The sequence below is a fragment of the Hordeum vulgare genome, chromosome 1H (genome assembly GCF_904849725.1).
Source record: "Hordeum vulgare subsp. vulgare chromosome 1H, MorexV3_pseudomolecules_assembly, whole genome shotgun sequence".
Taxonomy (NCBI): domain Eukaryota; kingdom Viridiplantae; phylum Streptophyta; class Magnoliopsida; order Poales; family Poaceae; genus Hordeum; species Hordeum vulgare.
In genome coordinates this window covers 403,976,391-403,999,767 of record NC_058518.1, presented here as the reverse complement: position 1 = coordinate 403,999,767, position 23,377 = coordinate 403,976,391, and the positions used below count along the sequence as shown (strand labels likewise).

At 42.9% G+C, this 23,377-nt stretch overlaps 1 protein-coding gene across 1 annotated transcript; it reads right to left on the bottom strand.

Moving 5' to 3' along the window:
- Nucleotides 1-45: 45 nt before the first annotated feature.
- Nucleotides 46-1,179, bottom strand: LOC123399677. The gene is made up of 3 exons (XM_045094074.1): nucleotides 1,018-1,179; nucleotides 520-672; nucleotides 46-69 (listed from the first exon to the last, which is right to left on the bottom strand). The coding sequence occupies exons 1-3, from the start codon at nucleotides 1,177-1,179 to the stop codon at nucleotides 46-48; spliced, it is 339 nt and encodes a 112-aa protein (XP_044950009.1).
- Nucleotides 1,180-23,377: the final 22,198 nt, after the last annotated feature.

The following is a 23,377-nucleotide window of genomic DNA, read 5'->3' as shown; positions in this document are numbered from 1 at the left end:
GGGTTTCAGTGAATTCTGGTAGAAGCTGACAAACTGGCAGCAGAGCTACTGAGTTACAGGATAAACTGCCTGCAGATGATCTGACCCTAACAGCATAACTAGAATACAGATAACAACCATGAAAACTCAACCAACAAACTAGCTGCTAGTTACCATGTATCCATGCTATGGCCGCGAATGCTTCAGTTTAGATGAAGCAAACAGCCACAAGCCTCACATCACATCATCGCCCATAAACAATTTATAGATAAGTTTATCGCAAGGTTACATAGATTAACTTAGATTACGTGACTAGTTATGAAGGGGGGCGGTCGCCATAAAACGCGTTACGCCATAAAAACATTGGGCACATGGCACTAGCAATTTAACATATCTAGTTGCGTCATAACATGCCATATTGCAAGGAATAGCGCAAACTAGCTGCTAGTTACCTCACCGCAAAGTCGTGCCTAATATGTAACCAGTTCCTATTCTCACATAAACGGCGCATGAATAACAAGATTGAATTAAGCAAAGAACCTGAAGGTTCACGTACTTTGTAACTGCAAACTTCTTGGAAAGCAGCTGTATGTCACCGCTGATGGGCTTGTACTCGAACTGCCACTTCCGGTCGAAGTCCAGGGGCTTCAGAACTACCTTTGCCTCAAAATCATTCACCTCTAGATTGTAGAACTGAAACAATATATGGCATTAGAGATTAGACACTCAGATCATAGGGTGAACTGGTTACACACAGCACAGAGAGTAACAACGACCACTATGGCAAATTGGCAACATAACCCAAAAACTAAAATTGGGATTGTGAGCAGGCGTATACTGTCCTCGTGTAATACCAGGGACAAGGAAGCAGCAACATCAGCAGAGTAAAGTATTTCCAGTACGTGCATAACACCAACGTTTGGCCTGACGGATCTTGCGAGATACAGTACATTGGAAGATTGGAGCGAAATAATTGGGGGACAAATCTACGGGCAGCCCAAGACTCGAGAATTAGGGTTTATAAGGAGGGTTACCGACCTCGAAGTTGACGCCGACGCGGAGGCCCTGGAGCTCCTTGCGAAACTTGAAGTGCATCTCGGCCGGCACGACGTTGATGTGGTACAGCTCATCCAGCGTCGTCGGTCCATCCTCGACGCCCCCGTCCGCCCCTCCGCCGCCGACACACGAGCTCGAGGCCATCGGACGCGAGAGAGGAGAAGAGGCCCCTCGTTTCTTATTGTGACCACCACTCGCCGGGGGAGTGGCAGCTTCCCTCTCGTGTCGGGCGGCCTGGGGGACTGCGGGCAGGGCGGGGTGGGAGGCAGGACGGTGGAGGCGGGGCGGGGTGGTCTGCCGGGGCAGTGCGGTAGTAGGGGAGGGCCGCTGGGGGAGGCAGGGCCACCGGTGGTGGAAGCGGCGGTGGCGGCGTCTCCGTGGGCGAGACGGCGAGTCATTGTTGGCGGCGTCGCAGAGGGTTGTCCGTCCCGGCTATTGGGGAGCAGGGCGCACGCAAGGAGGTGAGGTGGGGTGGGGTGGGGGTTGGGTGGCGGCCGGAGGTGGTGGCACAGGGCGGAGGGAACGGCCCGAGGTGGTGGTGGTGGGTGGGGGAAGGAAGGAGAGGCTGCTCGATCAGATCTGGAAAATGAGGAAGCGTGTGTGGGTGTGTGGGTGGTTAGGGTTTTGCTTTCTTAGAAGAGGCTCTACCGTTGGATGAATGCTGATGGATGGCTCAGATCGCGTCCAAATAGGTGATCCGCGTGAAGGCAGTTTCTCGTCTCTCATTGGCCGGCTCGAAATGTGATTTTTTTTAATCCATATCTCTAGAAAAATTACAGAAAATATTAAATATTTGTTGCAAAATTAGACTACATCATTTTTCAAAAATATTATACAACATTTTGAGTGACTGATGTTGCCTAAGAAAGTTTTCATTCTCAGAAATGACTTATCATGTGTGAATATTCAGAGCTTTAAGCCAAACTAGTTGATTGCCCGTGCGTTGTCACGGGGTAAAGAGCAAAATGAGGATAGCATCATTCCTGGAGAGATGAAGCACAAGTATATTTTAATTTTTAGCATTTTTAACATAACAATGCATTTACAGAAGATGAATGAGTAACGAAAGCCAATGAGAAAGACTACAAACATGTGTTTGTGTGAGCCCTGTATGGAAGAAGTAGAGCACAAATAAATGAACTTTGGGTGTAGAAATATAACCCGGATTCATAATCATGATAATTTTCATGAAAGAACGCATCATTCAAATGTGTTCTTTCATTTATCCGCCACTATTCATTTGTCATATTCATGGCATAGTTTGTTCAAAAGATCTAATATTATGCACAAGGGGTGCATATTGAAATGGCAAACAATGTTACTTAAGGAAGTTTTCATTTTCCTTGCATGAAAAAATCATTTACCATTTTTAAGTTCCCAAAATGAGTTTTTTTGTGAAGGACCTACCATATATTTGTAACAAAATTTTACCAGATCATTTTTCTAACATACTAGGACATATTTAATGTACAATTGACCAAATGGTTGGGTGTTAATGGATTTTATCGACCTCTCGTGAAAAAGACAAATTTTCGTTGAATCAGTTGAAAGCGGGTCAAATTTGAACTGCAGCTACATTATAGTTTGCTCTTTATTTTTCTTAAAAATCATTTTAGGTACACAAGTATCTATTTAATCATAGAAACACCAAAATATTGTCAAGGTTCAACCACTAGGTAGGAACGGTCATACCCGATGTTTTGACCGCGTTTTGAAATGGCCATGAAAAATTCAAAACAAATTCAAAAAAATGGAAAACCATTGCATTGTGTCATTATATGTGACAACGTTACTAGGAAAAATAATAAACAAGTAATGCGACAATTATTTTAAATAAGTGTTCTTAGAAATGGGCTATCATGTGTGAAGATTCATAGCTTTCAAGCCAAATGATCAATCTTATGACCACATTCATGACATAGTTTGTTGAAATGATATAATATTATGCACAAGGGTGCATATTGGAATGGTAAACAATGTTGATCAAGGAAGTTTTCATTTTCCTTGTATGAAAAATTCATTTTCCATTTTTCAAGTGACCAAAATGAGTTTTTTTGTGAAGGGCCTACCATATATTTGTTTCAAAATTGGACCAAATTATTTTTATAAAATACTAGTCCATATTTAATGTACAATTGACAAAATGGTTGGGTGTTAAAATCTTTTATCCACCTCTCGTGAAAAAGACAAATTTATGTCGATTCAGCTAGAAGCGGGTTAAATTTGAACTGCAGCTGCATTATAGTTTGCTCTTTATTTTTCCAAAAAATCATTTATAGGTATATAAGTATCTATTTAATTAGAAATACACGGTGTGGTGCCTTGACGTCGAGGTTTGGATGGTGGTCGAGGGCCCCAACTCCAAAGCGCGTGAACTTGCATGCCAGCCGCATGGTCACCGCCTGACCGTTGCATTACCACGCGTTCTAGGTGGAATAGGCATGTCTGGTGGGTTGGAAAATCCCTCGGTAGGTGTTAGAAATAAGAATACAATAGAAGAATCTCACGAGGAGACTGAACTAAGCTCAAACATAAATTAGCAGCCAAGTGTTTGATTGGCGGTGCGGGTAATTCACATAGACAATGGGACTAAATTCTGGCTGAGTATGATCATCTACTAAGGAGACTCTCTTGGCAAATTTTTAGCTCAAATGGATGAATCTAGGTGGCACTTGCTTTGCAAACTAACACATTGTGCAGATCTATGAATGTTGAAGATGGGATCAAATGAATGAATGGATTGAGCTGAAATTTGGTGTATGATGTTAATTTGGGCGTATGAAGGCACTGTATAAAAATTATAACATTTGGACATGCAAAAGTGACACTTCCTTTACAATGTGCCAATCTAGACAGAAAATGGTAATTGAAAATGGGTTCACATAGATGATTGGATTGAGCTGAAATTTGGAGGAGGATGATAATTTGGGCACATTAAGGTACTGTAAAAATTTCCTAAAATTTGGTAAAGAAAAATTATACTTCCTTCACAATGCTCTCTACTGAACAGAATATTGGGAAAAATATTGAGGGAAACTGGCTGAATTAAATGAGTTAAAATTTGGTGGAGTGAGGTTATATGGTCAGTGTCATCCCGTGGTAAATTTTCATCAACTATAAAGCAATATAAAGTCTAGTTGCTTCACAAAATGAAAATATTACCAGAAACAAAGATTGGATGATGAGCTCACGTGGATTGTTAGATGTGGCTAAAATTTTATGGAGAACTATGTTTTGGGCACATAGATGATGTGGCAAAAATTCAACTCATCAGGATATTATTATCTAGTACATCCTTCACAAAGCTGTTAGTTGAACACAAGCTTTGGAAATTTGCCGAGAAATATTTACTAGGCAAATCGTTACGAAAGTTTTCATGAGGCAATGATTTGGATAGGAAAGAGTTACCAAACAATATGAGGGTAATCAAAGAAATAGAAATAGCACTTCCTACACAAAGTGCTATTCTGAACAGAATAGGAAAATGAATATTTTTGAATTATTTTTGAACTATGGAAGGGAGGGTTTTCACATATTTGAGAAATATATAGTCCAAAGTATTTATGAGAATTTTTTGAGAATTTTCGGAATGATAGAATAGTAGGTTGCTTCAAAAACTAGGATCATGTGGGATAGAATGGACCCACGAGTGACATGTCAACATAGTTAGAACATGTTACGACATTTTTACAATCGTCGTAAAAGTTATGACGATCTCATCTTATGCGGTTACGATGTTTTGACTCACATCGTCGTAATTTATATGTAGATTTGATCCCCTCAAACGGTTAACGATGATCTCGGACGAAATCGTCATAGATTTATGACGAATTCGTCAACGACATTTTAAAAAACATCACATATGAGCATATTTCTTGTAGTGATTGTTGCATAAAACATCAACTATTGGGGTAAACCACTATAGCTAGCTCGAATCCATTGTTCGACCACACATGACTTTCGATAATCATGCTTGTGGCAACAAATATTGGCCAATTAAATTGGAAAAATTTATAGTTTTAGTTTCTCATTGTTTTATTTCTTTAAAACCCAACATTTTAAATAATAAAATATATATGTACCCACTCCTAGTCTCGTAATTTTTTAGGTTACTTGGATCAGAATTTTGAGATGTTGGTAGTTTATTGACATTTTCTTTTAAAATTCAACCTTTGCAAGAAATGCTAAAAATCCATTTATGCACATTGTATTGATCTTGTTTTTATACTCATTTTAAAATCTAGTTTTAGGAGATATTATAAGTTTTAGTTGTCCGGCTAATATAGCATTTATTTTAATTGCCATGTGTACACCTACAAGTGAGACCCAATTACTGGGAAACACGTCAACAATCATATGATGGATAAGATATTGTTGCAACGGATTACACTAATATGTGTTGTTTTATACAGCAAATCTTGAAAGTAGGTGTTCTCTACAAGATCGACCCAGGTAGTCGATGGATTACGCAGGGCGCATTTGGTACCAACAAGAAGTTCAAACACGTCGTGCAATGCAAAATTCATGTGTTTGGATATGTGGCCTACATCCAAATCTTGGCTCACGCGATGTTTAGTGGATAGTGTTGGAAATATGCCCTAGAGGCAATAATAAAATAATAATTATTATATTTTCTGTTTCAAGGTAATCGTGTATTATCCATGATTTAATTGTATTGAATGGAAACATAAATGCATGTATGGATATATAGACAAAACAATGTCCCTAGTGAGCCTCTAGTTGACTAGCCTCTTGGTCAAGGATGGTTAAGGTTTCCTAGCCAAAGACAAGTGTTGTCACTTGATGATGGGATTACATCATTAGGAGAATAATGATGTGATGGACAAGACCCAAACTATAAACGTAGCATATGATCGTGTCGTTTTGTTGCTATTCTTTTCTACATGTCAAGTATACATTCCTGTGACCATGAGATCATGTAACTCAGTGACACCGGATGAATGCCTTGTGTGTATCAAACGTCGCAACGTTACTGGGTGACTATAAAGGTACTCTATAGGCTTCTCCGAAGGTGTCCGTTGAGTTAGCATGGATCAAGACTGGGATTTGTCACTCCGTGTGACGGAGAGGTATCTCGGGGCCCACTCGGTAATACAACATCACAAACAAGCCTTGCAAGCAATGTGACTAAAGAATTAGTCACGGGATCTTGTATTACGGAACGAGTAAAGAGACTTGCCAGTAACAAGACTGAAATAGGTATGGAGATACCGACGATTGAATCTCACGCAAGTAACATACGGAAGGATAAAGTGAATGATATACGGGATTGTGTGAATCCTTCACATAGAGGTTCAACCGATAAGATCTTCGTAGAATATGTAGGATCCAATATGGACGTCCAAGTCCCGCTATGGTATATTGACCGGAGAGTGTCTCGGTCATGTGTGCATAGTTCTCGAACCCGCAGGGTGTGCACACTTAAGGTTCGGTGACGTTTTCGGTATAGTTGAATTACTCATTTTGGTAGCAAATGTTGTTCGGTGTCCCGGATGAGATCCCAGACGCCACGAGGAGTTCCAAAATGGTCCGGAAACGAAGACTGATATATAGGAAGTTGGTATTTGGATTCCGGAAAGGTTTCGGGCATTACCGGCACTGTGCCGGGAGTGACGAATGGGTTCTGGGGGTCCACCTAGTGGGCCCACTACTCCCTGAGAGGGCCACATGGACTTTGGGGTGGCGCAATAGCCCGTGGTGTGCTGGGAAATCAACCAAATTAGGCCCATGAGGAAAATGGTGGAAAATCCAAAAGAGGTGGACAAGTGGGAGAAGGACTCTTCCCTTCTTGCTTCGGGAGGATTCCCTTGGTGGGAAAGCCTCCTCCCTCCTTGCACAGAATTTTCAGCCACGTGCTACCCTCTCCTCTAGATCGTAGTTCTTCCTCTAGATCGGTTTTCAGAAGCGCTTAGGCGAAGCCCTGCTGGAATAGATCCACCACCATCGCCGGCACGTCGGCACGCTGCCGGAGAATTCATCTACTTCCCCGTTTCTCTTGCTGGATAAAGAAGGTGGAGATCATCATCGAGTTGTACGTGTGCTGAACGCGAAGGTGTCGTTCGTTCGGCGCTAGATTGGGACGGATCGTGGGATGACGACGATTTGGATCGCAAAGACGTTCCACTACATCAACCGCATTTCTTAACGCTCCCCGCTTAGCGATCTACAAGGGTATGTGGATCCAATGTCCCTCTCGTATATGATCATCACCATGATAGGTCTTCGTGTGCGCAGGAAATTTTTTGTTTCCCATGCAACGTTCCCCAACAGTGGCAACATAAGGTAGGTTTATGCGTAGATGATATATCAAGTAGAACACAAAAGAGTTTGTGGGCGTTTATGTTCAATTTTCTGCCCTCCTTAGTCTTTTCTTGATTCAACGACATTGCTGGATTGAAGCGGCCTGGACCAACTATACTTGTACGCTTACGAGAGACAAGTTTCTTCGACTGACATGCAACTTGTTGCATAAATATGACTGGCGCGTGTTTGTTTCTTCAACTTTAGTTGAATTGGATTTGACCAAGGCAATCCTTGGAGAAGGTTAACTAGAAATTTGCATATCACTGTTGTGGCTTTGCGTAAGTAAGACGCGATCATACTAGATACCCATAACAGCCACGTGAAACATGCAACAACAAATTAGAGGACGTCTAACTTGTTTTTTCAGGGTATGCTTGTAATGTGATATGGCCAAAGACATCATATGATATATTGGATGCATGAGATGATCATGTTGTACTAGTTAAATATTGACTTCATGTCAATGTTATGGCAACCGGCACGAGCCATAGGGTTGTCTTTAAATTTATTTTGCTTGCAGATGCTCTTGCTATATCGCTAGGCAATAGCTTTAGTAGTAACATCATAGATAGCGAGACAACCTCGATGGCAGCACAAGGAGGGAGATCATGGTGTGGCGCCGGTGACGATGAAGATCATGCCGGCGCTTTGTTGATGGAGATCAAAAAGAACAAGTTCATGGCCGTATCATGTCACTTATGATTTGCATGTGATGTTAACCCTTTTATGCACCTTATTTTGCTTAGAACGATGGTAGCATTATAAGGTGATCCCTCACTAAAATTTCAAGATAAAATTGTGTTCTCCCCGAATGTGCACCGTTGTGACAGTTCGTCGTTTCGAGACACCACGTGATGATTGGGTGTGATAGTCTCAACGTTTACATACAATGGGTGCAAAACAGTTGCACACGCGGAACACTCGGGTTAAACTTGATGAGCCTAGCATGTAAAGAAATGATCTCGGAACACAAGAGACCGAAAGGTCGAGCATGAATCGTATAGTTAATATGATCAACATGGAGATGTTCACCACTGAAACTATACTCAACTCACGTGATGATCGGACTTGAGTTAGTGAATTTGGATCATGCGACACTCGAATGACTAGAGGGATGTCTATTTGAGTGGGAGTTTATTAGTAATATGATTAGCTGGACTCAATTGTGTTGAACATAGTCTAAGTAATATTTGCAAATTTTATGTTGTCGATCAATGGATTGCACAGTAGCAACCCTGAATTTTAATACGTTCCTAGAGAAAGCTCATGTGAAAGATGATGGAAGCAACTTTGTTGGCTCGGCTCGAAATCTGAGGCTTATCCTCCAAGCTGGCCAAAAGCAATATGTTCTTGATGCTGTGCTAGGTGATGCACCACCCGCTACGGCAACCCAAGATGTTTTGAATGCTTGGCAAGCGTGTAAGGATGACTACTCACTAGGTCAATGTGCAGTTTTGTATGGCTTGGAACCGAGACTTCAAAGACATTTTGAACGTCATGGAGCATATGAGATGTTCTAGGAGTTGAAGTTTTTCTTTGAAAAGAATGCCCGGATCGATAGGTATGAGACCTCCAATAAGTTCTATGCTTACAAAATTGAGGAGAATTCACGTGTCAGTGAACACGTGATTAGAATGTCTGGGTACTCTAACCGTCTAGCTGAGTTGGGGATTGAACTCCCGCAAGAAGCTATCACTGACATAATTCTTGAGTCACTGCTGATACATCTCTGTCGTATCTACTTTTCCAAACTCTTTTTCCCTAGTTTTGGACTCTAATTTGCATGATTTGAATGGAACTAACCCGGACTAACACTGTTTTCAGCAGAATTGCCATGGTGTTGTTTTTGCACAGAAATAAAAGTTCTCGGAATGACCTCGAAATTTACGAGGATTTTTTGTGGAATATATAAAAAATACTGGCGCAAGAATCAACTGGAGGGGTGGAGCGAGGACCCACAAGCCCACCACGCGCGGCCCCCCAGGCCGCGCCTCGCAGGCTTGTGGGGCCCTCAGAGCTCCACCGCCTCCAATTCCAGCTCTATTTAGTCCCTTTCGTCCCGAAAAAAGTCAAGGAGAAGAGTTCATCGCGTTTTACGATACGGAGGCGCCGCCAGCACCTGTTCTTCCTCTGGAGGGCAGATCTGGAGTCCGTTCTGGGCTCCGGAGAGGGGAGATCGTCGCCATCGTCATCACCAACCTTCCTTCATCGCCAATTCCATGATGCTCTTCACCGTTCGTGAGTAATCTCATCGTAGGCTTGCTGGACGGTGATGGGTTGGATGAGATCTATCATGTAATCGAGTTAGTTTTGATGGGGATTGATCCCTAGTATCCACTATGTTCTGAGATTGATGTTGCTACTACTTTGTCATGCTTAATGCTTGTCACTAGGGCCCGAGTGCCATGATTTCAGATCTGAACCTATTATGTTCTCGTTAATATATGTGTGTTCCTGATCCTATCTTGCAAGTTGTAGTCACCTACTATGTGTTATGACACGGCAACCCCGGAGTGACAATAGCCGGAACCACTCCCGGAGATGATCATAGTATGAGGAGTTCATGTATTCACTAAGTGATAATGCTTTGTTCCGGTTCTCTATTAAAAGGAGAACCTTAATATCCCGTAGTTTCCATTAGGACCCCGCTGCCACGGGAGGGATGGACAATAGATGTCATGCAAGTTCTTTTCCCTAAGCACGTATGACTACATACGGAATGCATGCCTACATTACATTGACGAACTGGAGCTAGTTACATATCTCTCCGTGTTATAACTGTTGCATGATGAATGTCATCCGGCATAATTATCCATCACCGATCCAATTCCTACGAGTTTTTTCTACTAGGCCTTGATACGTTACTTTGCTGCTACTGTTGTCACTGCTGCTACTGTTACTTTGCTGCTACTTTTGTCACTGCTGCTACTATTACTCTGTCGTTACTGTTGTCACTGCTGCTACTGTTACTCTGTCACTATTGTTGTTACCGTTGCTACTGTTGCTATCACACTACTCTACTACTGATACTTTGCTGCAGATACTAAGTCTTTCAGGTGTGGTTGAATTGACAACTCAACTGCTAGTACTCGAGAATATTCTTTGGCTTCCCCTTGTGTCGAATCAACAAATTTGGGTTGAATACTCTACCCTCGAAAACTGTTGCTATCCCCTATACTTGTGGGTTATCAAGATTATTTTCTGGCGTTGTTGTCGGGGAGGCATAGCTCTATTCTCTGAGTCACTTGGTATTTGCGTCTGCTGATCACTATGAGGAATCTGAGAGATCCAAAAACTAAAGTCTTGCCCTCAACTACGAGGAGAGGTAAGGAACTGCCATCTAGCTCTGCACTTGATTCACCTTCAGTTATGAGTAAGTTTGCGACACCACCTCCTGCTAGAAATTTTGATGTCTCGCATGTGCTTGATGATGCTACTTATGCTGTCCATGATGCTTGTGATGATGCTTTGCTTGATACTGCTTTGCCACTAGGTGCATTCCTTGATGCAGAAATTGCTAGAGTTGCTACTAGATGTGATGATACTTGTCAAATTGCTGAGATTATTGAAGTAGAACCTGCTATTTCGCCTGTTAGAACTATCTCTCCTAGATATGAATTGCCTGATATGCCTGAGGGTTATGTTATGGAGGGAGAGATAGCTGAGGACTTTCTTGCTTGTAAGGATAGCTATGATCTTGAGAATTTACTACGCAAGTGGAATTTACTTTCTCGCTAAAGGATGATGCTAAGCTTTGGTTCACTTCTCTTGCTCCTAGTTGTGTGCGTAGCCCCCAGGATATGATCTACTACTTCTCTGAGAAATATTTCCCTTCCCATAAGAATCAAGCTGCCTTGCAGGAAATATACAACTTGGGGGAGGCTTTTCCAGCTACTGAATGCTTTGCCTGATCACCCTCTTGAGAAGAATGAAATACTTGATATCTTCTATAATGGACTAACTGATGCTTCTAAAGACCACCTAGATAGTTGTGCTGGTTGTGTTTTCAAGGAACGAACTGTAGAACAAGCTGAGATACTATTGAATAATATCTTGTGCAATGAGAATGCTTGGACTATTCCCGAACCACCTCCAAAGCCAACTCCTAAGAAAAGAGGTATCCTATTCCCCAGTCCTGAAGATATGCAAGAAGCTAAGAAATCTATGAAAGAGAAAGGCATTAAATCTGAAGATGTCAAAAATCTACCACCTATCGAAGAGATCCATGGCCTTGATAACCTGATACAGGTAGTAGAGGTAAATTCTCTTCGTAGATTCAATGAGAGTGATATTCCTTTTGATAAACCTGCTAGCTTATGCGTGGATGAATTTGATAACTTTGTTGCCAAACAACAAAGTTTCAATGATTGTGTTAGCAGACAATTGGAACAGAATGCTCGTATGCTTAGTCATTTAAGTGCTTGTGTGGAGAGAAACGTCAATGATCTTAAGCTTTTGAGTAACCATGCCTCTATGGTTACCACTTACGTCGAACAAGTACTTAAGGCTCAAAATGACTTCCTCAATGAGTTGAATGACAATTTTGTTAGAGTCGTCACTAGAGGCGGTAGAATGACCCAGGAACCTTTGTATCCTGAGGGTCATCCTAAGAGAATTGAACAAGATTCTCAAGGAGTTAGCACTGATGCACCTAGTTATCCTAGGAAGAAAAAGAAAGATGATAGAAACTTGCAGGATAGCAACCCTGTTGCTGTTACACCCGAGAGTCCAAACGATGCTCTGTTTCTGATGCTGAAACGCAATCTGGTGATGAACATGAGCCTAATGATAATATCGATAGTGATGCTCATGAAGATGCTCAACCTAGCAATGATAAGGATGTGGAGATTGAACCTGTTGATCTTGATAACCCACAACCTAGGAATAGGAGATACGATAAGAATGACTTCATTGCAAGGAAGCATGATAAAGAAAGGGAACCATGGGTTCAGAAACCCATGCCCTTTCCTCCCAAACCATCCAAGAAAAAGGATGATGAGGATTTTGAGTGATTTTGTTGAAATGATTAGACATGTCTTTCCACAAATGTGATTGAAAAATATGCTCAAAATGTCTCCGTATGCTAAGTACATGAAGGATATTGTCGCTAATAAGAGGAGGATACCTGAGGTTGAGATTTCCACCATGCTCGCTAATTACACCTTCAAGGGTGGAACTCCTAAGAAACTAGGTGATCCCGGAGTGCCCACTATACCTTGCTCCATTAAAGGCAACTATGTTAGAACTGCTTTATGCGACCTTGGAGCCGGTGTTAGTGTGCCTCTCTCTCTCTTTATCGTAGACTTGAATTGGATAAGTTGACACCCACTGAAATCTCCTTGCAAATGGCCGACAAATCAACTGCTTTTCCTATCGGCATTTGCGAGGATGTGCCTGTTGTGGTTGCTAACGTTACTATCTTAACGGACTTTGTTATCCTGGATATTCCCGAGGATGATGCCATGGCGGTCATCCTTGGAAGACCCTTTTTGAACACTGCAGGGGTTGTTATTGATTTCAACAAAGACAACGTCACTTTCCATGTCAACGGTAATGAGCATACGGTGCACTTTCCGAAGAAACAATATCGAGTACATTGCATCAATGCTATTGAAAAAACTTCATCGATTCTTATTGGGAGCTTTGAATGCCCTATACCTACTGTTAAGATGAAGTATGATTTAATTGTTGGGGATATGCACATCCCATTGAGGTAACCTAGTGACTATTCGAAAATTCTCCGTTTTCTTTTGCGATTCGAAAAAGTTTGTCAAGGAGACTTGATCAACCTCATTGACGGATTTCTTTCGATGACTATGAGATGGATGAATCGAGGAGTCACAACCCTCTGTTCCAAGCTTTCACCTTTGGTTGCTTAGAAGAAAAATGATAGATTTAGCTTTAGTTTTCCCTGTTCTCTACTTTTTGCATCCCGTAGAAAAGTGTCCCGAAAATAAAAATTCTGTGAATGCCGTGAAAATCAAGTTTGATTTTTTCTGGAATTTTTGAAAAATTCTGAGACGGAGAGCTAGTTAGGGGGATGCACCAGTGGGCCACAAGTCCAGGAGGCGCGGGCACCCCCCTGGCCGCACCTACCAGGCTTGTGGGGCCCACGTGTCCCCCTCCACTTATTCCAGCTCCCATCTCCTTCTCCTACCTCCAGAAAAAATTGTTTCGCAGCTCAAACCCATGTTCTTCCTCTTCTTGCTGCGATTTTCGATCTCCTTGTGCAAAGCCCCATTCACCAAACAGTTTTGGGGAAATTGCATCTTGGTATGTGACTCCTCCATTGGTCCAATTAGTTTTTGCTCTAGTGCCTTATTCGTTGTGTATTATTGCTGCCTTGGTGACCCTGTTCTTCAGCTTTGCATGCTAATTTTAGCTGGTCCCAAGTAGTTTTGATGCGTGATATGGCCTGTAGGCACTTAAAGGAGTAGTTGCTACGAGTTTCGATGGGCCTTGTTCACTTTTCCTTAGAGTCACTAAAAATTTCAAAAAAATTCAAAGAAAGAAAAAGGAAAAGATGAGGAGGTTTTTAAGAGGCTCTTCAAGCCGTGACCCCAAGGATGATGAAAATGAGAAGAAGAAACCCAAGTATCCGGTCCCCCGAGTTGCAGAAGTTCGAGCGTGCGAGTGGCCAAGCGATGTGTTCCTATGCGCTGCCGGTCTTTATGAGGACTTTTACTACTTGGTGGATAACGCAGGCCTTACCGCCTTCGTTGAAGATAAGTGTCTGCAATACTTCCTCCTCACTAATATTTTCGTGCAAAGCTTTAATTTCTATCCAAGGAAGAGTCCTCCTATGGTTGAGTTCAATTTATATAATATCCCCCAACGCATGTCACTTCAGCATTTTTCCAATGTTTGCAAATTACCTTGTGTTGGGGATATTCATGAACCTCGTCCACGGGACTTGGAGACTTTCATAGATACTATTGTTGTAGGAGAGGAGAGAGGAGTGTCTTGCGCTAGAGCTGCTAGCATACATTTTCTCGTGCTTCTGTACTTCTCATTATTCGTGAGAAAAAATTTTATTGGCTGTGGGAAAGCTGGGGCCCTTAGCTCCCCAGATCTTGCAGTTTTGCGCGAAGCCCTTTATAATGATAAAACTTATAGCTTGGGCGCCATAGTAGCTCAACGATTGAACACAAACCGTTCTAAAGGCGTTGTTTATGGAGGTATCTATGCTACCCATATTGCTAGACATTTTGAGATACCTATTAAACTGCACGAGGAAGAAGAGATTCTTCTTCCTGAGAGATATCTAGATTATGATAGCATGGTTCGCCATGACTTTCTTGATAAAGATATAAATAAGAGGTTGATTTATAACCTGGTATTTAGTCAGGGTACTCGTGAGACTATTACTTTGCCTGCTCCTTATTTGCTCAATCTTCATCTAGGCAGGTACATTATTATGCCCTCGGACATCTACGCATATTGGGGCATAGCCCAACCACAGGCGCCCGTGCCCGAGCTACCCGTCGAGTACCAGACGCAAGTTTATCAGTGGGAGCCAGAGGAGCTCACACAGCAGTGGCACGCTCAGTACACTCCGGAGTAACTCAGAGACGGTTACTTCCCTCCTTGGGAGTAGACCAACTTAGGACAAAAGCCTAAGCTTGGGGTAGTACGTGTTTCTCACCGACTTTACATTCATGCTCACACTTTCACTTTGATAGGCGGTGTTCACACTTTGCCACTCTATCATCCATGCTAGTTTATTTCTTTTTCTCGTTTTCTTCTCGTGTGTTTGTCTAGTTTGAGAAAACCCAAAAAGATTTCTCGTTCTTCTTTTTGCTTGTTGGGAGCTTTCTCGTGTAATTACTTTTCTTTTTCTTTGGGTCAAGGTAGAAGACCCTGGTTACAATGTTTAGTGGCTCTCGCATGCATATCTGTTTATCTGTCAAAGAGCCATATTACTTTGTCTTCTCCTTTGTGTTTGCTTGCAGATTCCAGCTTAGTCCAAAGCACGAGCACTCTTATTCTTGTTCACATCGTTCGGTCGTGCAAGTGAAAAGGAATAATGACGATATATGATGAAGTGACTGAGCCTAGAAAAGCTGGTATGAACTCGATCTATTTTGTTTTTGTAAATATGACTAGCTCATCGTTCCAAATTCAGGTTTGTCATGAGAGAAACATGTTTGCAATGACAACTTAGAGATCATAGTTTCTGATGCCATGCTTAATTAGCTAGGAGCTTATAATGGTTTGTCTTGGATGCCAACATGAATTTCAAGATGATTATGATATAGTATGATAGGATGGTATCCTCCTTTGAATGATTCAAGTGGCTTGACTTGGCGCATGTTTACGCATGTAGTTAAAACAAAATCAACATATCCTCTATGATATTCATGTTCATGGTGATTTATGTCCTACTCATGCTTGCACTCAATGTTGGTTAATTTCAATGCATTTTGATGACTGTTGTCGCTCTCTAGTTGGTCGCTTCCTAGTCTTTTGCTAGCCTTCACTTGTACTAAGTGGGAATACTGCTTGTGCATCCACTTCCATAAACCCAAAGTTGTTCCATATGAGTCCACCATACCTACCTATATGCGGTATCTACCTGCCATTCCAAGTAAATTTGCATGTGACACTCTCTAAACCTTCAAAAAATAATCTGTTTTGCATGCCCGAACCGCTCATGTGGTGACAAGGGGCGATCGGTATCTTCCATGCTAGGCGTGTTATCCTTGATATGTGTTTATTCACTATCACTCATGAGAAAGGGGCCAATAATTGGAATGCCCAGTTCCATGCTCAAATCGAAAAGATAATTGCAAACAAAACTCCCCCTGGATTGTGTTGGTATGGACGGCACCCAAGTATTCGGCTAGTCGTCGAGTGTGATTGATCAGTGGTGGGGGAGTCAAAACTTTACTTTTCAATTTGGGAACCGCCTATAGTATGTGTAACATGGAAGATGGTGAAAACTCTTAGTCATTGCGTTGACAATGAAAGCATGCCACCCAAAATTATTTATCTCTGTTTTCAAAGCTTGAGCTTTGGCACCTGTGCAAATCAATGCTTCCCTCTACGAAGGGCCTATCTATTTATGTTTCTGTTGACTCATCATCTTCTTATAAAAGCACCAATTAGAGAGCACCTATGTCATTTCTATGCTTTGATTTTAATTGTTATTGAGTGTGACTGTTACTGGATCTTCTTTGCCATGAATTACAATGTTCAGTCGGCCCTTGGTCTTTGAAGGTGCTCTGCATTTATGTTTTCCGGTCTCAGAAAGAGCAAGCGAGATACCATGTGTTCATATTGCTTCACGATTGTTTTGATTGAAGTGTTGACGTTCGAAACTTATTATTATTGCTTGCTAGTTGATTATGCCATTGATATGAGTTCCTCTTGAGACCTAAATGTCATTGCTTATGTGGTATGCTTATGATCTTGCTGAAAATCTGAATATGAGTTAGACATAATTGCAACAACAAGATCAAACAGAGTTCGTAAAAGTTTTTCTTTTGTCTCTTTCAGTTTGTCAACTGAATTGCTTGAGGACAAGCAAGGCTTTAAGCTTGGGGGAGTTGATACGTCTCCGTCGTATCTAGTTTTACAAACTCTTTTGCCCTCGTTTTGGACTCTAATTTGCATGATTTGAATGGAACTAACCCGGACTAACGCTGTTTTCAGCAGAATTGTCATGGTGTTGTTTTTGCACAGAAATATAAGTTCTCGGAAAGACCTGGAAATTTACGAGGATTTGTTGTGGAATATATAAAAAATACTGGCGCAAGAATCAACCGGAGGGGTGGAGCGAGGAGCCCACAAGCCCACCATGCGCGGCCCACCTGGCCGCGCCTAGCAGGCTTGTGGGGCCCTCAGAGCTCCACCGCCTCCAATTCCAACTCTATTTAGTCCCTTTCATCCACAAAAAAATCAAGGAGAAGATTTCATCGTGTTTTATGATATGGAGGCGCCGCCACCACCTGTTCTTCCTCTGGAGGGCAGATCTGGGCTCTGGAGAGGGGAGATCGTCGCCATCGTCATCACCAACCTTCCTTCACCGCCAATTCCATGATGCTCTTCACCGTTCGTGAGTAATCTCATTCTAGGCTTGTTGGACGGTGATTGGTTGGATGAGATCTATCATGTAATTGAGTTATTTTTGATGGGGATTGATCCGTAGTATCCACTATGTTCTGAGATTGATGTTGCTACTACTTTGCTATGCTTAATGCTTGTCACTAGGGCCCGAGTGCCATGATTTCAGATCTGAACCTATTATGTTCTCGTTAATATATGTGTCTTCTTGATCCTATCTTGCAAGTTGTAGTGACCTACTATGTGTTATGACCTGGCAACCCCGGAGTGACAATAGCCGGAACCACTCTGGGAGATGATCATAGAATGAGGAGTTCATGTATTCACTAAGTGGTAATGCTTTCTTCCGGCTCTCTATTAAAAGGAGAACCTTAATATCCCGTAGTTTCCGTTAGGACCCCGCTGCCACGGGAGGGATGGACAATAGATGTCATGCAAGTTCTTTTCCCTAAGCACGTATGACTACATACGGAATGCATGCCTACATTACATTGACGAATTGGTGCTAGTTGCATATCTCTCCGTGTTATAACTGTTGCATGATGAATGTCATCCGGCATAATTATCCATCACCGATCCAATGACTACGAGTTTTTCCTACTGGTCCTTGATATGTTACTTTGTTGCTACTGATGTCACTTCTGCTACTGTTGTCACTACTGCTAGTGTTACTCTGCCGTTACTGATGTCACTGCTGCTATTGTTACTCTGTCACTATTGATGTTACCGTTGCTACAGTTGCTATCACACTACTCTGCTGCTGATACTTTGCTGCAGATACTAAGTCTTTCACGTGTGGTTGAATTGACAACTCAACTGCTCATACTCAAGAATATTCTTTGGCTTCCCCTTGTGTCGAATCAACAAATATGGGTTGAATACTCTACCCTCGAAAACTGTTGCGATCCCCTATACTTGTGGGATATCAACTGCCACCTAGCTATAAGAGCTTCGTGTTGAACTATAACATGCAAGGGATGAATAAGTCACCCGACGAGTTATTTGCGATGTTGAAAGTCGTTGAGTCAGAAATCCAGAAAGAACATCAAGTGTTGATGGTCAATAAGACCACTAGTTTCAAGAAAAATGGCAAATGCAAGAAGGTAACTCCAAGAAGAGTGGCAAAGTTGTTTCCCCTCCGACGAAGAAACCCAAGGCTTGACCTAGCCGGAAACCGAGTGCTATTATTGCAAGGGGACTGGTCACTAGAAGCGCAACTGCCCCAAGTATCTGGTCGATAAGAAGGCGGCCAACGCCAAACAAGATATATTTGATATACATGTTATTGATGTGTACCTCACTAGCTCTCGTAGTAGTGTCTGAGTATTTGATACCGGTTTTGTTGCTCACATTTGCAACTCGAAACAGGAACTACATAATACATGAAGGTTGGCGAAGGATGAAGTGACGATGCGCATGGGAATGGTTCCAAGGTTCATGCCATCGTCGTCGGCACGGTCTCACTTCAGTTACCATCGGGATTAGTGATGAACTTAAATAATTCTTATTTAGTGCCTGCGTTGAGCATGAACATTATATCTGGATCTTGTTTATTGCGAGACGGCTACTCATTTAAGTCAGAGAATAATGATTTTTCTATTTATATGAGTAATATCTTTTATGGTCATGCACCCAATGTGAGGGGTTTGTTCATATTGAATCTCAATTGTGATGGCACACATGTCCATAACATTGAGAACAAAAGATGTAGAGTTAACAATGATAGCGCCACTTTCTTGTGGTAATGTCGCTTAGGTCATATTGGTGTTAAGCGCATGAAGAAACTCCATATTGATGGACTTTTGGAGTCACTTGATTTCAAATCACTTGACACATGTGTGTTGGAAATATGCCCTAGAGGCAATAATAAAATGGCTATTATCATATTTCCTTGTTCATGATAATCGTCTATTGTTCATGCTATAATTGTATTAACAGGAAACAGTAATACATGTGTGGATAAATAGATCACAATGTGTCCCTAGCAAGCCTCTAGTTGGCTGGCTCGTTAGTCAATAGATGATCATGGTTTCCTGATCATGGGCATTGGATGTCATTGATAATGGGATCACATCATTGGGAGAATGATGTGATGGACAAGACCCAATCCTAAGCATAGCACTAGATCGTATTTTTCGTATGCTAAAGCTTTTCTAATGTCAAGTGTCTTTTCCTTCGACCGTGAGATTGTGCAACTCCCGGATATCGTAGGAGTGCTTTGGGTGTATCAAACATCACAACGTAATTGGGTGACTATAAAGGTGCACTACGGGTACCTCCGAAAGTGCTTGTTGGGTTGGTACGAATCGAGATCGGGATTTGTCACTCCGTGTGACGGAGAGGTATCTCTGGGCCCACTCGGTAGAACATCATCATGAGCTCAATGTGACTAAGGAGCTAGTCACATGATGACGTGCTACAGAACGAGTACAAAGACTTACCGGTAACGATATTGAACAAGGTATAGGTATACCGACGATCGAATCTCGGGCAAGTTCTATACCGACAGACAAAGGGGATCGTATACGGGATTGATTGAATCCTCGACATCGTGGTTCACCCGATGAGATCATTGTGGAGCAAGTGGGAGCCACCATGGGTATCCAGACCCTGCTGATGGTTATTAGCCAGAGAGGTGTCTCGGTCATGTCTGCATGTCTCCCGAACCCGTAGGGTCTACACACTTAAGGTTCGATGACGCTAGGGTTATAGGGAATTATTATACGAGGTTATCGAAAGTTGTTCGGAGTCTCGGATGAGATCCCGGATGTCACGAGGGGCTCCGGAATGGTTCGGAGGTAAAGATTGATATATAGGACGGATTGTTTCGGACACCGGAAGTGTTTCGGGCATCACCGGTAATGTACCAGGACCACCGGAGGTGGCCCCGGGGGTCCACCGAAGGGGGGCAATGACCCCGGGAGGTTAGATGGACCAAGTGGGGGAGGGAACCAGCCCCTAGGTGGGCTGGTGCGCCTCCCCACTCAGCCCAATGCGCAGGGGAGAGGGAAAGGGGGGCAAACCCTAAGCCAGGTGTGCCTAAGGCCCACCAGGGGTGCGCGCCACCCCTCCTCCCCTCCTGGCCGCCGCACCAGCCCCCATCTAGGGCTGCCCCCCCCCAGGAGAGGCAAACCCTCAAGGGGGCGCAGCCCCTCCCTTCCCCTATATATAGTGGGCACTTTTGGCCATTGGAGGACAGACTTTTGCCTCTCCCTCGGCTCCGCCCTGTCCTTCATCCTCCTCCTGTGTGCTGGTGCTTGGTGAAGCCCTGCCGGGAGACCTCGTCTCTCCATCGACACCACGCCGCCGTGCTGCTGGAGTTCTTCCCCAACCTCTACCTCCTCCTTGCTGGATCAAGGTGCGGGAGACGTGACCGGGCTGCACGTGTGTTGAACGCGGAGGTGCCGTAGTTCGACACTAGATCGGAATCACACCGCAATCTGAATCACCGCGAGTACAACTCCATCAACCGCGTTCTATTAATGCTTACGCTTAGTGATCTTCAAAGGTATGAAGATGCTCTTACCCCTCTGTCATTGCTGGTCTCTCCATAGGAAGATCTGAATATGCGTAGGAAATTTTTTAATTTATGCTATGTTACCCAACAATGTGAACCATGTCTCATGGGCAAGATGACTAAGACTCCGTTCTCTGGAACAATGGAGTGTGCAAGTGACTTGTTGGAGATCATATATACTGATGCGTGCGGACCAATGAGCATAGAGGCGCGCGGCGGATATCGTTATTTTCTCACCTTAACTGACGTTTTGAGTAGATATGGCCATATCTACTGGATGAAGCACAAGTCTGAAACGTTTGAAAAGTTCAAAAAATCTCAGAGTGAATTTGAAAATCATAGTAGCAAGAAGATCAAGTTCCTACAATCTGAGCGAGGAGGTGAATATCTGAGCTACGAGCTTGAAGCTCACATCAGACAGTGTGGAATTGTTTCACAGTTGACACCACGTGGAACACCAGAGCGTAATGGTGTGTCTGGATGTCGTAATCGTACTTTATTAGATATGGTGCGTTCTATGATGTCTCTTACCAATTTTCCATTATCATTTTGGGGCTATGCATTGGAGACAGGTGCATTCACTTTAAATAGGGCACCATCAAAATACGTTGAGACGACGCCATATGAGCTCTGGTATGGCAAGAAGCCAAAATTGTCATTTCTTAAAGTTTGGGGATCTGATGCTTATGTCAAAAAGCTTCAGCCTCAAAAGCTAGAACCCACAGCGGAAAAGTGCGTCTTCATAGGTTACCCAAAAGAGGCAGTTGGGTATACCTTCTATCTCAGATCCGAGGGCAAAGTGTTTGCGCTAAGAATGGAGCTTTTCTTGAGAAAGAGTTTCTCTCAAAAGAACTGAGTGGGAGGAAGATAGAACTAGATGAGGTTGCGGAACCTCTGCTTCAACAAGATGGTGGCGCAGGGCAGAAATAAATTTATGTCGAGGCAACACCAATTGAAGAGGAAGCTAATGATGGTGATCATGAAACTTCAGATCAAGTTACTATCAGACCTCGTAGGTCGACAAGAGCACGTACTGCTCCTAAGTGGTACAGGAATCATGTCTTGTCAATCATGTTGTTGGAGAAAAATGAGCGTGCGAATTATGGAGAAGCGATGGTGGGCCCAGATTCCAACAAATGGTTAGAAGTCATGAAATCCGAGATAGGATCTATGTATGAAAACAAAGTATGGACTTTGGAAGTATTACCTGAAGGTCGAAAGGCAATTCAGAACAAACGGATCTTTAAGAAGAAAACGGACGCAGACGGTAACGTGACCGTTTATAAACCTCGACTTGTGGCAAAGGGTCTTTACAAGTTCAAGGAGTTTACTACCATAAGACATTCTCACCCGTAGCAATGCTTAAGTCTGTCCAAGTCATGTTAGCAATAGCTGCATTTTTCGATTATGAAATCTTGCAGAAGGATGTCAAAACGTTGTTCCTTAATGGGTTTCCTACAGAAGAGTTGTATATGATGCAAACCCGAAGGTTTTGTTGATCCAGAGAATGCTGACAAAGCATGCAAGCTCCAGCGATCCAATTATAGACTGGTGCAAGCATCTCAGAATTGCAATCAGTGCTGTGATGAGGTGATCAAGACGTTTGGGTTTATATAATTTTTGGAGAAGCTTGTATTTACAAGAAAGTGAGTGGGATCTCCATAACATTTCTAGTATTATATGTGGATGACATATTGCTGACTGGAAACAATGTAGAGTTTTTGGACAGCATTAAGGATTACTTGAATAAAAAAAATTAAATGAAGGACCTAGGAGAAGCTACTTACATATTGGGCATAAAGATCTATAGAGATAGGTTAAGGCGCCTAATAGCGTTGGGTAATGTAGTAGTAATTCAGAAAAATTCCTACGTCATACCAAGATGGCAAGATCTATCTAGGAGAAACCAGCAACGAGAGAGGTTGTAGAGCATATTCGTACCTTTGAAGATTGCTAAGCGGAAGCATTACTATGAACATGGTTGACGGAGTCGTAGTCGTAGCAATTCAGATTGCAGAAGATTCTGATCTAAGCACCGAACAACGGCGCCTCCGCATTCAACACACGTGCAGCCCGGTGACGTCTCCTTCACCTTGATCCAGCAAGGAGACAGGATAAGTTGAGAGAGAGCTCCGACAGCACGATGGCGTGGTGGCGGTGGAGCTATGTAGTTCTCCGGCACGGCTTCGCCAAGCACTGCGGAGGAGGAGAAGAGGGAGAGGTAGGGATGCTCCAAGAGGTGGTGTTCCAGGTGTGTGCATTGCTCCCAAACCCTCCAATATATATAGGAGGGAGAAGGAGCAAGGCCGGCCACCCTAGGGTTTCCCCTAGGTTGTGCGACGACCAAGAGGAGGAGGGGGCGGCGCCCTAGGGGGTGGCTTGCCACCCAAGGCAACCACCACACCCTAGGATTTGTTGCCCTATGCGCCTTGGGCC

Bases quoted from the DNA above. Each gene is read 5' to 3' on its own strand.
- LOC123399677 (XM_045094074.1), bottom strand. From the start codon at position 1,179: ATGGCCTCGAGCTCGTGTGTCGGCGGCGGAGGGGCGGACGGGGGCGTC. The intron at 673-1,017 runs GTCGGTAACCCT...ATATTGTTTCAG, and splicing joins GCGTCGGCGTCAACTTCGAG to TTCTACAATCTAGAGGTGAA. The intron at 70-519 runs GTTCTTTGCTTA...GATCATCTGCAG, and splicing joins CAAAGTACGTGAACCTTCAG to GCAGTTTATCCTGTAACTCA.